Source organism: Manis javanica, chromosome 18, assembly GCF_040802235.1.
Source record: "Manis javanica isolate MJ-LG chromosome 18, MJ_LKY, whole genome shotgun sequence".
Classification (NCBI taxonomy): domain Eukaryota; kingdom Metazoa; phylum Chordata; class Mammalia; order Pholidota; family Manidae; genus Manis; species Manis javanica.
Window position 1 is genome coordinate 8,688,579 of NC_133173.1, and position 12,813 is coordinate 8,701,391.

At 48.7% G+C, this 12,813-nt stretch overlaps 1 protein-coding gene and 1 long non-coding RNA gene across 5 annotated transcripts in view; one reads left to right on the plus strand and one right to left on the minus strand.

Annotated features, from left to right (window-relative positions):
- Nucleotides 1-12,813, minus strand: part of LOC118968760 (uncharacterized) — a 134,303-nt gene that overhangs the window by 44,860 nt on the left and 76,630 nt on the right. The window contains exon 3 of the long non-coding RNA XR_012127211.1: nucleotides 2,743-2,871. This is a non-coding gene — a long non-coding RNA (uncharacterized lncRNA). The remainder of the gene's footprint in view (nucleotides 1-2,742; nucleotides 2,872-12,813) is intronic.
- Nucleotides 1-12,813, plus strand: part of ST8SIA2 (ST8 alpha-N-acetyl-neuraminide alpha-2,8-sialyltransferase 2) — a 60,441-nt gene that overhangs the window by 29,501 nt on the left and 18,127 nt on the right. For 3 of the 4 annotated variants that reach the window (XM_073227221.1, XM_073227220.1, XM_073227222.1), the window contains exons 2-5: nucleotides 2,923-2,985; nucleotides 6,741-6,869; nucleotides 9,995-10,252; nucleotides 11,500-11,664. In XM_073227221.1, the coding sequence (XP_073083322.1) occupies nucleotides 2,923-2,985; nucleotides 6,741-6,869; nucleotides 9,995-10,252; nucleotides 11,500-11,664 (615 nt within the window). The remainder of the gene's footprint in view (nucleotides 1-2,922; nucleotides 2,986-6,740; nucleotides 6,870-9,994; nucleotides 10,253-11,499; nucleotides 11,665-12,813) is intronic. The other variant, XM_017658385.3, reaches the window with a different exon arrangement.

The window sequence follows — 12,813 nt, forward strand, 5'->3', positions numbered from 1 at the left end:
AAAAAGAACGTGAACGTGCTGTGATGATACTGAACACTTTGGGAAAAGGAGGAAAAGGTAGCCCAGAACTGACAGTGGAGATGGTCTTGAAGGGAGGCACAGATTTCGGACTTGGGGCTTAGCTCGGAAAGGTGAGGCGGATGGGCTGGCTGGTGGGGGATTCATCTTCCCAGACCAGAGTTGGAGCACAGGTTCTGAAATGGAGACAATTTTGTTCCACTTCCCCAAGGGACATGTGGTGATGACTCAAGACATTTTTGGTTGTCACAACTTGTGGGGGGAGGGAAGGGCTGTTACTGGTATAAAGTGGGGTAAAGGCTAGGGATGCTGCTGAACCTCCCACAGTGCACAGACAGTCCCACATCTCCACCCCACCAACAAAGAAATATCTCCTAATGTGAATAGTGGGGGAGTTGCAAAACCCTGAGTTCAAGGAAGGATTGGTATGAAAAAGTGCATGGATTTGTGGTACCCAAGTCAGCAAGATCTGATGCTCCCCTGCACCTGGCTACGGGGCAGGAAAAGAGAAAGACAATGGGAGGGAGTTGCTGCCAGGCAATTGGTCCTCTCCGTCCCCTGGTTTCATTAAACCAGATAGATGCACAGACGCAGAACTCTCCACACCTGGAGCCCTCTTAGATTTCATGAAAGACACTGAGCAGAATTTGTTGAGATTTGCCTTTTGTATAAGCAGAGTTTTAAAATGTTTATGAAGTCAAATCTGTCTATATTTTCTATTACAATTTCTTCTTATACTTCTGAATTTAAAAAGTCCTTCACATACACTCCTTACAATTCATCAAAGATTTGATAAATATTCTCTTTCATTTTCCTCTCAATTTCTTATGGATTACTTTCTTTAAACATTTAATTGTTGAAGTCAGTCTTTCCCAAAGGATGCTATATGTATTCTTAGTGATAATGTAAGATGATTTTAAGAATTCCATTCATATTTTTGTGTTCCTTTCAAATGAATATGTAATTGCTATATCAAACCTGTATTTCACAGATGGTGTTGCTTAGGATAAGAAGTTTTTAAAGATGAGTTGATTTTAAAATTTAAGTTGATAATAGTGTGTGTGATAATCAACACAGGGCAAACTGGTGCTAGTGACATGAGAATTAGTAAAGTTTGGGGAACCAAATCCACTTGAAATTTATTTTGCCAACTCAAGTAGGGTAACACTGAACTGATTTCCCTCCAGCTCACCTCCAGGTTGTTAACCAAGTACTCCAGATCATTTATTGAATTTCTCCTTGATAATGATTTTTTTAAATCATTCATCAGTTCTTTCATGCAGCATTTTTGGCCAATCTTTTCATTCCATTAACCTGTCATTAGTCTTGAGCTATTACCATACTTTTCATTACTGTACTTGACTTACTCTCTGGTCCAGCAGGTCTTACCTCGCCCGAAGAAGTACTGAGTCCGAGGGCCGGGGTCAGGGTGGAGGGATGTGAATGGTCAGGGACATGGGGACAGCAGCCTGCCCAGGCGAGCCCTTGGGGCCTGACCCAGGGGAGTATGGTTACAGGGCCAGAGCCGGCTGGAAATTCCCAGAACCCCTGAGTTAGAAGTGCAGTAGCTCCGCCACCCCAGGAGGGGCAAAAAGAAATACCCAACATTGATTTAACATGTGAAGGACCAGTAATACTCTCTGTATTGGCAGTGGTGAAATCTGAGGCCTAAAGTGGGCCTGGGAGGGGGCACCGGGCCAGCCCTGGCACTCTTGCTGTGGTCTGCCTGCCTGGCTTAGACATGGGGGAACGTTGCTAAATCAAACTGAGGGAACATTTCAACCCATCTGGCAAAGACGTGTATTTGTGTTCACACACACACACACTGTTATAGTCCCCTGGATGCTAATACTAAAGAAAGCACAGAAAAGTCCAGAGTATAAACCAGCGTGGAGATAGGTATTAACCTCCCCCAAAGAGTCCTCATTACAGGATTCCAGTGATTTTCTTCGTTTCTTTGGAGCGCGCCAACACTTTGACTAAAAGGCTAGATGGAACTTAAAAAAAAAACGAGAAAATACAAAGATATATCTCCTCAAACCATACATCCTATAAATCAGTGGGGAAAAGAAGTATTTAGTCAAAATAATTAGCCTGACATATCACTTTTTAAAACCACACACAAAGCACAAAGCAGACTAGATATCAGAGGAGATGGATTGATTATCCCCCAGCCTTGAGTGGTAGTAAAGCAGGGTGGAATGTCACAGCCTGGTGGGCCCCATCCAGAATGGAATTTTGTAGAACTGAGAGGATGGTGGGGCTGGAAAGGACTTAGAATGCTTTTACTCCAGAAACCTATCTCCCAGAGGAAAAGCAAAGGACCCACTACTCACCCATCTCCTGCTCCCCACCAAAGTATCACCACTTACTAGTATCTTTCCTGCCACCAAAAAGCAAATCATTAACACATTTGGTTGGAAGCACTGTTGAGTCTATCTTGCTGTCTCTTCTGAGTTTCCGGTGCCTCAGGTTTGGAGAGATTGTGAGGAACGTCTTACCCATAAGAGGGAAAGCAAGGGAAGACCAGGGGTGGGAGCTGAGTCATGTTAGAGCAGATGCTGAATCATGCTGAGCCTTGCTGTTCCGTGGGATTAACCAGGGGAAAATTAATCCCAAAGGAGTTTGTTTCCAGACTCAAATGAGAGTCTCAAGTGGAGACCTTGGTATGAATTCAAACAATGTTCAAGTGGGAGGCAGGGGAGGATTGAGAGGCCTACTTACCTGTCAGATGGTTGGGTGTGCGGGGAGGGGCCAGGATGTTGCCCATTCTGGAGAGGCCAGAGTGAGATGTCATCCTCCGTCTGTAGTTCTCCAGACAGGCTGCAGGGTCTCCTGGTGATTGAAGAGGACCTGGCAAAGAAGAGCTGGGTTTATAAATAATGCATTTCCTTTGTCTTGCAGGAATTCTGGAGGCAGAGGTACAATCAGATCAGCTGTGAACGGCTTACATAGCAAATCTAATAGGTTTGTAAATTAGATTTTGTGTTCATTTGTTTTTGCTGTAAGGCAGCTATTAATCTGCTTCTCCTCCTAGCTGGCTGGTGCCCTTCTTACTTAGCAGATAGATCTGTTACGTTTCACTTTGGCTTTGCATTTTCTTAATCACTTTTGGGGAGGAGCTGTGGACAGATAAGCCCGTGAAGTGGCCCACGGTCAAGAGGCTGCAGAGATGGAAAGCTCGGAAGGCTAAGAGTTGCTTTCTGGAGAAGAGCCCACACACTTTGAAGCACTTGCTCCACCGATGAGCTTATTCATAACTTGCTTTTTTTTTTGCTGAGCAGTAGAGACTGAAGGGAATCAGGACTCTCACCTAATTTTATGGTGGTCGATGGCTTATCCAGGAGGTCAAGATGGAAAATAAAGCATTCAGGAACTTTTTGGAGACCTCTGAAAAATACTTGGGAGTCAGCTCAGTCATGTTAACCTTGATTATTGAATGTGCACTCTAAATTATGAAATGTTTTCCCACGTGATGGTCCTTGGCCAGGGGACAGCTCATTGCAGGGTGGTAAGCAAATGCTTTGCAGGCCAGCAGACCCAGGCTTGCCCCTGGCTATGGCTGGACCATGCCTCTGAGCCCCCAACTCTCAATGACAACTGCCCCATAGCTCCGACCTACAGTCTTCTATGCCCAAGCTTGAGGAACAGTGGAAAGGAGAAGAGAATCGCAAGTTATTTGACCTAAAGAAAGGCTGCCACTCAAAATGAAGGCCTTGTTTTACTTTCTAAATTTACCATTTTGGTTAGTCTGGGAATGAGAGGTGGAAATTATTCGGAGTAGGGTCTGTTATTTGCCCATCCATTTTTTTGGTCTCTTGACCAGAGGAGACCTTCAAGTTATGTCCATTCCTGATCCTGGATGACTGACTTAGGACACTGCCCTCTCTGTCCCTGACATTGCTTCTAGATCGCTAATGACCTCTTAACTATCCTGGAACTAGAAACAGAGCTTACGCTAAACCTGGTGAAACGCAATACAGCAGGAATAAAAGGGGAGGCCTTGTGGCCCCAAGTTCCACTCTCTTCTACTGTGGAAAAATGCCCTCCTTTGGAGAAAGAAGATCCTGCCTCTCAAACAGGATTCCTGTGCCCTGTGGTACCTGGGGGGCCCGAGACCACAGCCTTATTGGGATTGAGTATGCGAAGTAGGAAGAACAGCCTTGGGGGCCAGGCAGACCCAGGTTCGGTCCCCATGCCTGTTAGCTGGGGCCGGAGGCAAGCGGTTTCACCCCTCAGAGCCCTGGTGTCCTCATTCAGCTAGAACAATAATGCAAAGCTTTTTTCAGGGGTGTTTCAAGCACTAGAACCTCTGAATATAAGGCTCTAGTCAAACCCATGATATGTTAAAGGCACTCAACTGATGCTCATTACCGTCACTGTGGAAGTATCCATGGCATCGGGAGATGGCCTTGAAGTAGGCAGAAAACCTTATGCCTGAAATGAGACTCTAGGGTCATCGGGGTGCAGGGGCCTGGGGACAGGAGGACACATTCACTGATGAGGACTCTCCCCAACAACACAGAGCATGTACACCCAGGGAACCGAGCTGGTCCCTCTGTTTATCTGATCCATCCCCTTGATTTTACGCCTAAGAAAGCAGAGGCCAGAGACCCAAAATGACTTTCCCAAGTCCCCCAGGTTAATAGCGACAGAGCTAGGGTTAAAGTCCAGTAAGAGAGACAAAGAGATTTACCCACAGATTTACACCATAGACCACAGTGGCCATGCGAGATCATATCCGAGGTTTCACTTGGAAGTAGAGACAGAAATGGAATTTTGCTGTTATCTGGGCCAGTGTTTGTCTCTTTCTCTGTCTACCTTCACCACCTGGTATCCCACAGAAGCCTAGAAACCCCTTCTGGAAGTTCCCAAGCAGGGCCCCTCCGCCAGCATCTATGATCAATACCTCTGCAGATACTTCCTTTCTGAGAGAGCGTGGGGTCACCCATACACTCCAGCACCATCTAAGATTGACTCCACCTGAAGCTGTAAGATACCAGGCTCCAGTCACTGGTTACTGAGAAGAACACCAGCTAGCTTTTTAGGAAGACAACTCCTCATCACAAATATTAGAGCATTTCTGTCACCTATACCTTCTGATATAAGCTGCGGTGGAGTTTGGGGCCTGTGGGTATTGCAGCTAAATATGTGGTCCTGAGGTCACTCACCTACCTGTGGCCTACACAGAAGTAGAGAGACTTCTGTGGATGCAGCCACAGCCAGCTCCTAAGGATACGTGCTGGAGACACTGGTGGTCCTTCCAGAACCTTCTAGAACCTTGGAGCTGGCCATCTCCCTCTTCTACACCCTCTTTCTATAAAAGGGGACACTGAAGCTCAGACAGGTAAAGTGATTTACCCACAGTCACACAGCTTGTGCTATCTTTTCACTACACTTTCTGCTTCCTTTCATGAAAACAGCAAAAATTCTAAAGGGTCAGGTCTTGTTTCCTCTCCTAGGTTCCCCTTAGGCCTGCATGCTGGAGGGGCCCTTCTGCCCTACTCAGAACCCTTCATGGTCTAGCATGTAGCTCTGCAAGAGTTACGTGTGTTTGAACCGAAGCCAGAGGCATCAGGAATCATGAGGAACAGAGGCGTGCGGTGTGGGAATGTGCGGACAACATGCACCCACGAGTGAATTTCTTCTCTACCTCCAAAAAGTAAAATAGAGTACTGGGCTCAGACCTTGTTAAAAGGATTTCATCTTTTTTTAACTTGGCCATTCCAAGATATATGCAGAGGCCACAGATGTTTGGTTTGAATTCTTTAAAGCCAGAATTTGGGATCACAAATCCACTTATCATTGTAACTTAGAGAATCTGCCATCAGTGCAGACAAAAGGAACTCCTGATGTGACCCACATGCATCTGTGTGCATCCGGCAGAGGCAGGCCGGCTACTATGCTGCCTTTAGAGTTGTAATTGTGACCTAGTTTCTGGGAAACCTACTAGCATAGATTTTGAGCCTCAGAATCCAAGCGGGTCCTGTAATGCACGATGTTTTTCCTGAGTCAGGTGGAAAAATGGTGTGTGCCCCCAGAATCGTAATTTGCCCCAGGCATAAAACAGCTCCTTCATCCATCTCGGCTCCCCCAGAGTCGAATTCAAACTCAACAAATACTTATGTATTGAGCACCTGCTGTGCTGGCCCCGTGGGGAATATAGAAGTGAGGGAGGCGCTCCCCTGTTTAGAGCCTAGCAGGAGACAGAGGCAGATGTTCAAGTGGCATCTCGGAGCCTCAGAGGAGGGAGTAACGGGGTGGGGAGGAGGGAGAAACTGCAGGCTACATCACATTCCCATGCTATGAATTTTTGTTTTCTCTTTACTAAGTTTGTAAACCATCTTACAGTACTTGGCTGGTAATGCAGCTGCTTTGGGGGAGTTTCACAAAGGTAACTTGGAGAAGCATTACTATTCTGCCAGTGGCTGCTAGGTTTCACTGGGAGGGAACAGTGCTGGGAGGTGGGGAGGATGAGATTTTCATCACCCTGGTCCTGTCTCCTAAATGTCTGGAGCTGATACCCGAGGGAGCGAATTTGTGCATTCTAGGAGATAAATAGGCTTCCTTCCCTTCTCAGGTAATAACTGCGATTTTACTCTTCTGAAGTTTCCATTCAAGCCGGTGCAAAAAACAGAAACAAAAAAACTATTAGACCTGTCGTCCTCCTGCTAACAGATCGTGGCGACCCTCTTCCTCTTTTTTTCTTTTCTTCTTTCCAGAGCTGAAGTTGTAATAAATGGCTCCTCATCACCAGCTGTTGTTGACAGAAGTAATGAAAGCATTAAACACAATATCCAGTCAGCCTCGACCAAATGGAGGCACAACCAGACGCTCTCTCTGAGGATCAGGTAGGGGTAGTTACCTACAGGACAAGAGACAGACTTGGCCTTCCTCAGCACAAGCCAGCAAATTGCTGCCCTCCATCATCTCAAGAAGTCAGGATAGAAATAAAAGGTTTACCTCCCACTGAGGCAGGTTTCATCTGTAAGCGATCAATTGGAAATAAAATCCGAGGCAAGCCCAGCTGCCCGGCGCATGTGTGCACCAAGCTGGGCTGGGGAGGTGGGGGAGCACCGGGCGAGGTCCTGGTTTGGAAGGACTGAGGCTCTTAGGTGAGCAGCAGAGAGCCTGGGGACACAGGGGCCACAGATGGCCTCTCACAGAGGACCCGAAGTCAGCCGTCCTTCCAGGCAGTGTGTTGGGAGCCAGAAGTGCTGACATGAATCAGACCTGCTGGCAGAAGCAGGCAGGGCAGTGCAGTGTGACATACATACTAGCAGTATTGCATCTTATAAATAGTTGCAAACAAACAGATCATGTGGACGCAAGTACTTCATTTTGTAAGGGAACTAAGAGGGCTGGCCGGGAAAGGAGCAGTGGGTTTTGAAGGATAACTAGGAGTTTGCCAGGCATGCCAATGGCATCCCACTTGCACACAGCCTTATGCTTGGTGCTGCTGGTGCACAAAGCAAGAGCAGAATGGGGACATTGAGATAGGGGCGGTAGCCACGATCAGCTGGGGAGAGCCTTGACCACATGCATAGCTGCCTTCCCAGGTCATCAAGAGGGGAGGGAGCAGAGAATGGGGAGGTGAGGCACAGTGGTCAGCATTACCCTTAGCTTCCAACAGTGTCACCACACAGAGCCGGGAGGCACCCTCTCCAGGTAGGCTCACTGTCAGAATGGAAATGCCCCTGCCCCTGAGTTCTCAAGGCTTAGTAGTAGGACAGGAGCAGATGTGAGGGAATAAAGAAGCACGAAATCTGGGACCTGGCACCTGAGAAGCCCTCTGAAGAGGACTCAGTGCCTCTTCTGAGGCCCACAGGGCAGGCCTGCAGCCACATTGGGCTTCCTAACAGCCACATTACTGCCCCTGGAGTCAGAGAGAACATGTGCATTCGGTTTTAGGGCTGCCATAACAAATTCCCAGCAACTGGGTGGCCTCAAACAGCAGAAATGTATTCCCTCCCAGCGCTGGGGGCCAGAATTTGGAACCTTCCCTCTGAAGGCTGTGGGGTGTGTGTGTTTGTGGGGGGGTTCTTCTTTACATTCCTTGCCATGTGGCCCCATCACTCCTGTATCTGTCCCTGATTTCATGGGGCCTCTCCACTGTGTCTCTGTGTTCCCCACTCGTGTCCTTTATGAGAACACCTACCATTGCATTTAGGGCCCACCTGAGTAATCCAAGAGATCTCATCTCAAGATCCTCAATTAATTACATCTGCAAAGATCCTGTTTCCAAATAAAGCCACATCACAGGTCCCAAGAGTTAGGAGATGGATGTATATTTTGGGGGAGGCCACTATTTCCTCCACTGTACCACCTGTAAGTAAAAGCCTCCCACCAGCACACACCCATCTACCATGTCCATTTCCTGCCACTAGGCAGAGAAATGGACAACCCTCCCCCGCTGACCCCCGCAACTTTCACAGAAGACCAGGCTGTGGCCTTTGCAGGAAGCACACGCACACACAGGCGCCTCATCAAAAGCAATGTGCCTTCACCCGGGAGGAAAAGAATTTCCTCCAGTTGCCTTCAATTAATCACCAAAATTATTCATAATAAAAGATTCTGCAAGTGATTTGGGATGTTTAATAATTGATAGTAATTTCTCGTAATTAGTTTGAAATTCATTCATTCACCAGGGTGTTTATTTATGGGCTTTCTGGGGGCTCTCTTTGATTTTAAATACTTTGGGCTAAGTAATTGCAAAGGTTTTTAGCAATTTCCAAACTATATTACTTGGTCAAGTTGTATAATCCTTGGTAAAGTGCAGTAAATAGAAACAACGCCTCTGTTTTCCATTAAGAGATACAAATTGATCAGCAAGGGGTTTTCCTTTTCCCCTGCATGATTGCAGTAGGTCCAGGTCATCAATAAGGAAAGAGAAGAGAAAGAGCATGGCGCTCTGCCAAGCAGTCTAGCTGCCGCTTGGCTATGCCAGCGGTTCCCAAACCTGGTCACGCATGAATCACCTAAGGAGCTTTTGAAAGCAGGCTGAGATCTGGGCTACTCTCAGATGCCAGATTTCTCAGATGTCAGCCCAGAGCTTCTGAATTCTTTATAGTTCCCCAAGTGATTGAATGCATCCTTCCTGAGGTACACCACAGGTTGTCACCACCTCAAATGCTGCAGGCTCTCAGACATCAGTGCTACCATCCACACAAGGGGGCAGCCATCCTGCAAATCCTCATATTTACAAAGTGCCTGAAGATTCTGTCCCTCCAGGGCTCTGTGGAAAAGCAGACAGGCATCGTCATCTCTGTTCTAGATTGGGGCTCGCTGCAGGAAATGAAATTCATCTCTGCTGGTACCAAATTCTTTCTCTCAGTGACTTGAATAATTTCTAAAGATCATTTGGGCAATTAGAGAGTTCTTGAAGCAAAGCCTCCAGCTAGCATCCTCCGATTCCTGGGGGCAGGCCTGTGTGGTTTGAGGAAAACTTCCCATGGTGATTCTGAGAGGACACTCATTTTTCTGACCACACTCTGTCCATTCTTTGTACTTTGATAGATGATTCTAGAACTTTTCCCCAACTCAACGTCATCCTAGTGCTTAGAGAGGGAAGTGTGATGTGGGGTGACCACTGTCTGGGGTGGCCCAAGGCTGAGAGACTCCCTGAAACACGGGACTTGCAGTGCTAAAACTAATGTCCTGTACAAACCAGGACGGTCATCCTTCCAGAGCCCTCAGCGATGAGCTCACGTTGTCCAAATAGAGTCATTTTCCAAGGCAGTGATCACATCTCCTGGGAAGAGGGCATAACCACAGGTTGGCCACTCCCGTGGGCCTCTGGGGTGTTTCTGACAATCCCTGCTTGGAACCTGTTCTCAGAGGGCATCGGAACTTGCAGCTCCATTTGTGTGCTGGCTGAAAAGCCCCACAGAGTACCTTGGGACAGGAAAAGCTGGAGTGGCAACAGGCAGCTGGCAACAAGGGCGCTTTTTTCTCATGTGTGTTTGGTTTTTTATAGGAAGCAAATCTTAAAGTTCTTGGATGCTGAGAAGGACATTTCTGTCCTCAAGGGGACTCTGAAGCCCGGAGACATTATTCACTACATCTTTGACCGAGACAGCACGATGAACGTGTCCCAGAACCTCTACGAGCTCCTCCCCAGAACCTCTCCGCTGAAGAACAAGCACTTCCGGACCTGTGCCATCGTGGGCAACTCTGGGGTCCTGCTTAACAGCGGCTGTGGGCAGGAGATCGACACGCATAGCTTTGTCATAAGGTAACTGCAGTTGCGGCTCTGGGCCCGAAGCAACAGGCATTTAAGTTGAGCATTGCCCGTTGTCCCAAGAGGCTGAAACAAGACACACTGTTGGGTTCATCCCCAGTCTCAGCCTTAACACATTAGAATCACTTGGGGAGCCTTCAAAAGTCCCCATGTCTAGACTGTACCCTAAACCAATTAAATCAATCTGGGGGGAAGGGGGGGATGTGGCCCAGGAAGCTTGAGGGCTTCTGGTATACAGCGACCATGAGAATGGCTGGTCCAGCACAGAGGTAGCCTGTTTTTACCAATAAAGTTTCATTGGAACGCAGCCACGCCCATTCACGGTCACATCCTCATTCGCTGCTTTCTCATTACACCACAGAGTTAGATTAGCTGGGCAGAGTTGAAGATTGTAGCAGAGACAGCTTATGGCCAGCAAGCCTGAAATATTTATTATCTGACCCTTTATAGAAAGTTTGCTACCCCCTAGATAAAGCCTGGTACAAAAGATTAGTTAAAAAGCTCTCCTGGGCTGGCCAGTCGTTGGTCCCAGTGTGCAGAACTCTTGTTAGTTCTGGAAGGCGGTACTCTACTGGTAACTTAATTATCCTGTAGTCAAAATCTGGCAAGTAAGGGGGCAACAGAGAAACTTGGATTTTATACTTTGCCCACCACTCGCTGAAATGCCAGCTCTCATTTTGCAGTCTCCTGGGACACATTTGGACACAGTTACCCGTGGCCCTGACACCTGACCGCTGACCCAGACTCAGAAACAAGGCTGTGCTGTCCCCTGGTCAGAAGTAGGACACAGAGAGCCTCCTTGCATTTCATCCCAAACAGTGTCCCAGCCCTGGCAGGGCTGCAGGTGGCATCTCGTGTTTCTTTTGGTGCTGTCCTGACACACAGAGCCTTGTCCTGGGGATTCGGGAAGCAGCCTTGTCATGGGACTGGGAGTGAAGGATGTGTTTACTCCTGCACCCACCGTGATGGGGATCCATCGCAGCCTAGCTGCCAAACTTCAGTTTGTTATCTTTTGCCAGGTTCCGCCTGGACCTGGCATAGCCAATGGCTCAGCCTCGTTTCTAAAGACTGGGGAGTGGGGGTGAGTGTGGAGAGGGGAAGGAAGTGTGGCAGGTTTGTGTGACTAGAAGCCAGAGAAGGGTGAGAGTGGGGTGAGGAGGGGGTGAAAGGTGCCTCCACTGGGGTCAGATCGCCTCCCGGGGTGCCTGGCAATGTTGAGGGCAGCCTTTCTGACTTTCCAGACGCACTGGCAGATGCCAGCCAACAGCCTCCTTTCTGGGCGTTCACGGCAAGAAGAGCAGCGCGGTGTGCAGAGGCCGGCCTTGGCTCTGCTGCCTGCTTATCACGTATCTTGGAGTGCAGCTCCCCTTTCCGGGCCTCAGTTTCATCATCTGTAAGACGAGCAGGTGGGACCAGCCATCCTTGAGGTCCTTCTGTTAGGAACAGTGTCCATGCGCCAGCACAGTGCCCGCAAACTTCAACAAGCAAACACTTCACCTGAGCTTACTAACCTGGCGAGTCATCAGGCCTCGGGTTGGGCTGAGCCTCTGCATTTCTAATGCCTTTGCGGCCCTTGCCACAGCATGCTTTGCCTCTCCTGGGAGTCACGTCCACACCTGTCCACGTGGCCTTTGAAAAGAGGGTCCTAAAAGTCAAAGAGGGAGCTCCTCAGACCAGGCTGCAGTTGTCCTTGGACCTTTAGTTCTATGCACGTGGCTCTCACAGATCTGCGTGTCTGCGGGGTAGACTTGAGTGGTCTTTAAGGATGATATTCTATGGCTCCACTGGGACCACTTCTCTCTGTTCATACCACCGTGGGGATCCTTGTGCCCTCCACCTGGGGGATCCTACACAAAGCCCCCCACAAAGAGTGAATGGAGCGTGACATTGGGCACTGCATGAGACAGTATGTGAGGTGCCCAGCACAGCATCGCCCTCAGGAGTGTACATTACATGCCCACTCCCTCCCCTGTCTTGCCTTGGGGTACATGGAGGTCACCCCAGGATTCCACACCACCGTCCTGTAGCATTTGACCCTGAATGGTAACTTTCTGTGGACCCTGTGTCTCCACCCCACCTGCAGGCCCCTCTGGGTAGTTGGGTCCCAAACCTGTGCCCAGCACACAGCAGCAGTTCTAGGGGGGGCTTTGCTGAGATAATGGACGTGGTAAAGGTCCTGGTGGGTGGATGTTCTCAGTTGCTGTCACCCCATCTTCAATTAGTTCTCCTTGCCCTGGGTGCATTGGGCCCTTCCTCTGTGTGGGAGATGTGTAAGACCTCGGCCCTCTCAGAAACCCCTGCATATGAACCATGGGAGGATATACTGCACGCAGAATGCAACGAGCTTACAAAACGTGCAGCCTTCAGGGCAGGTTTCTAGCAGAAGTGGCATTCGAGTTGGCTGGCTTTGGCAAGTGAAAATGGGAAGGAGAAAGCAGCATGAGGAAGGGCATGGAAGCAAGAAGGTAGATTCATGGACCACGGAGGCTGGTGCCTCACGGTGCCCAGGTTGCATATGCTGCCACTGGGAGCCAGGGTGGACAGGAGTGCTGGTC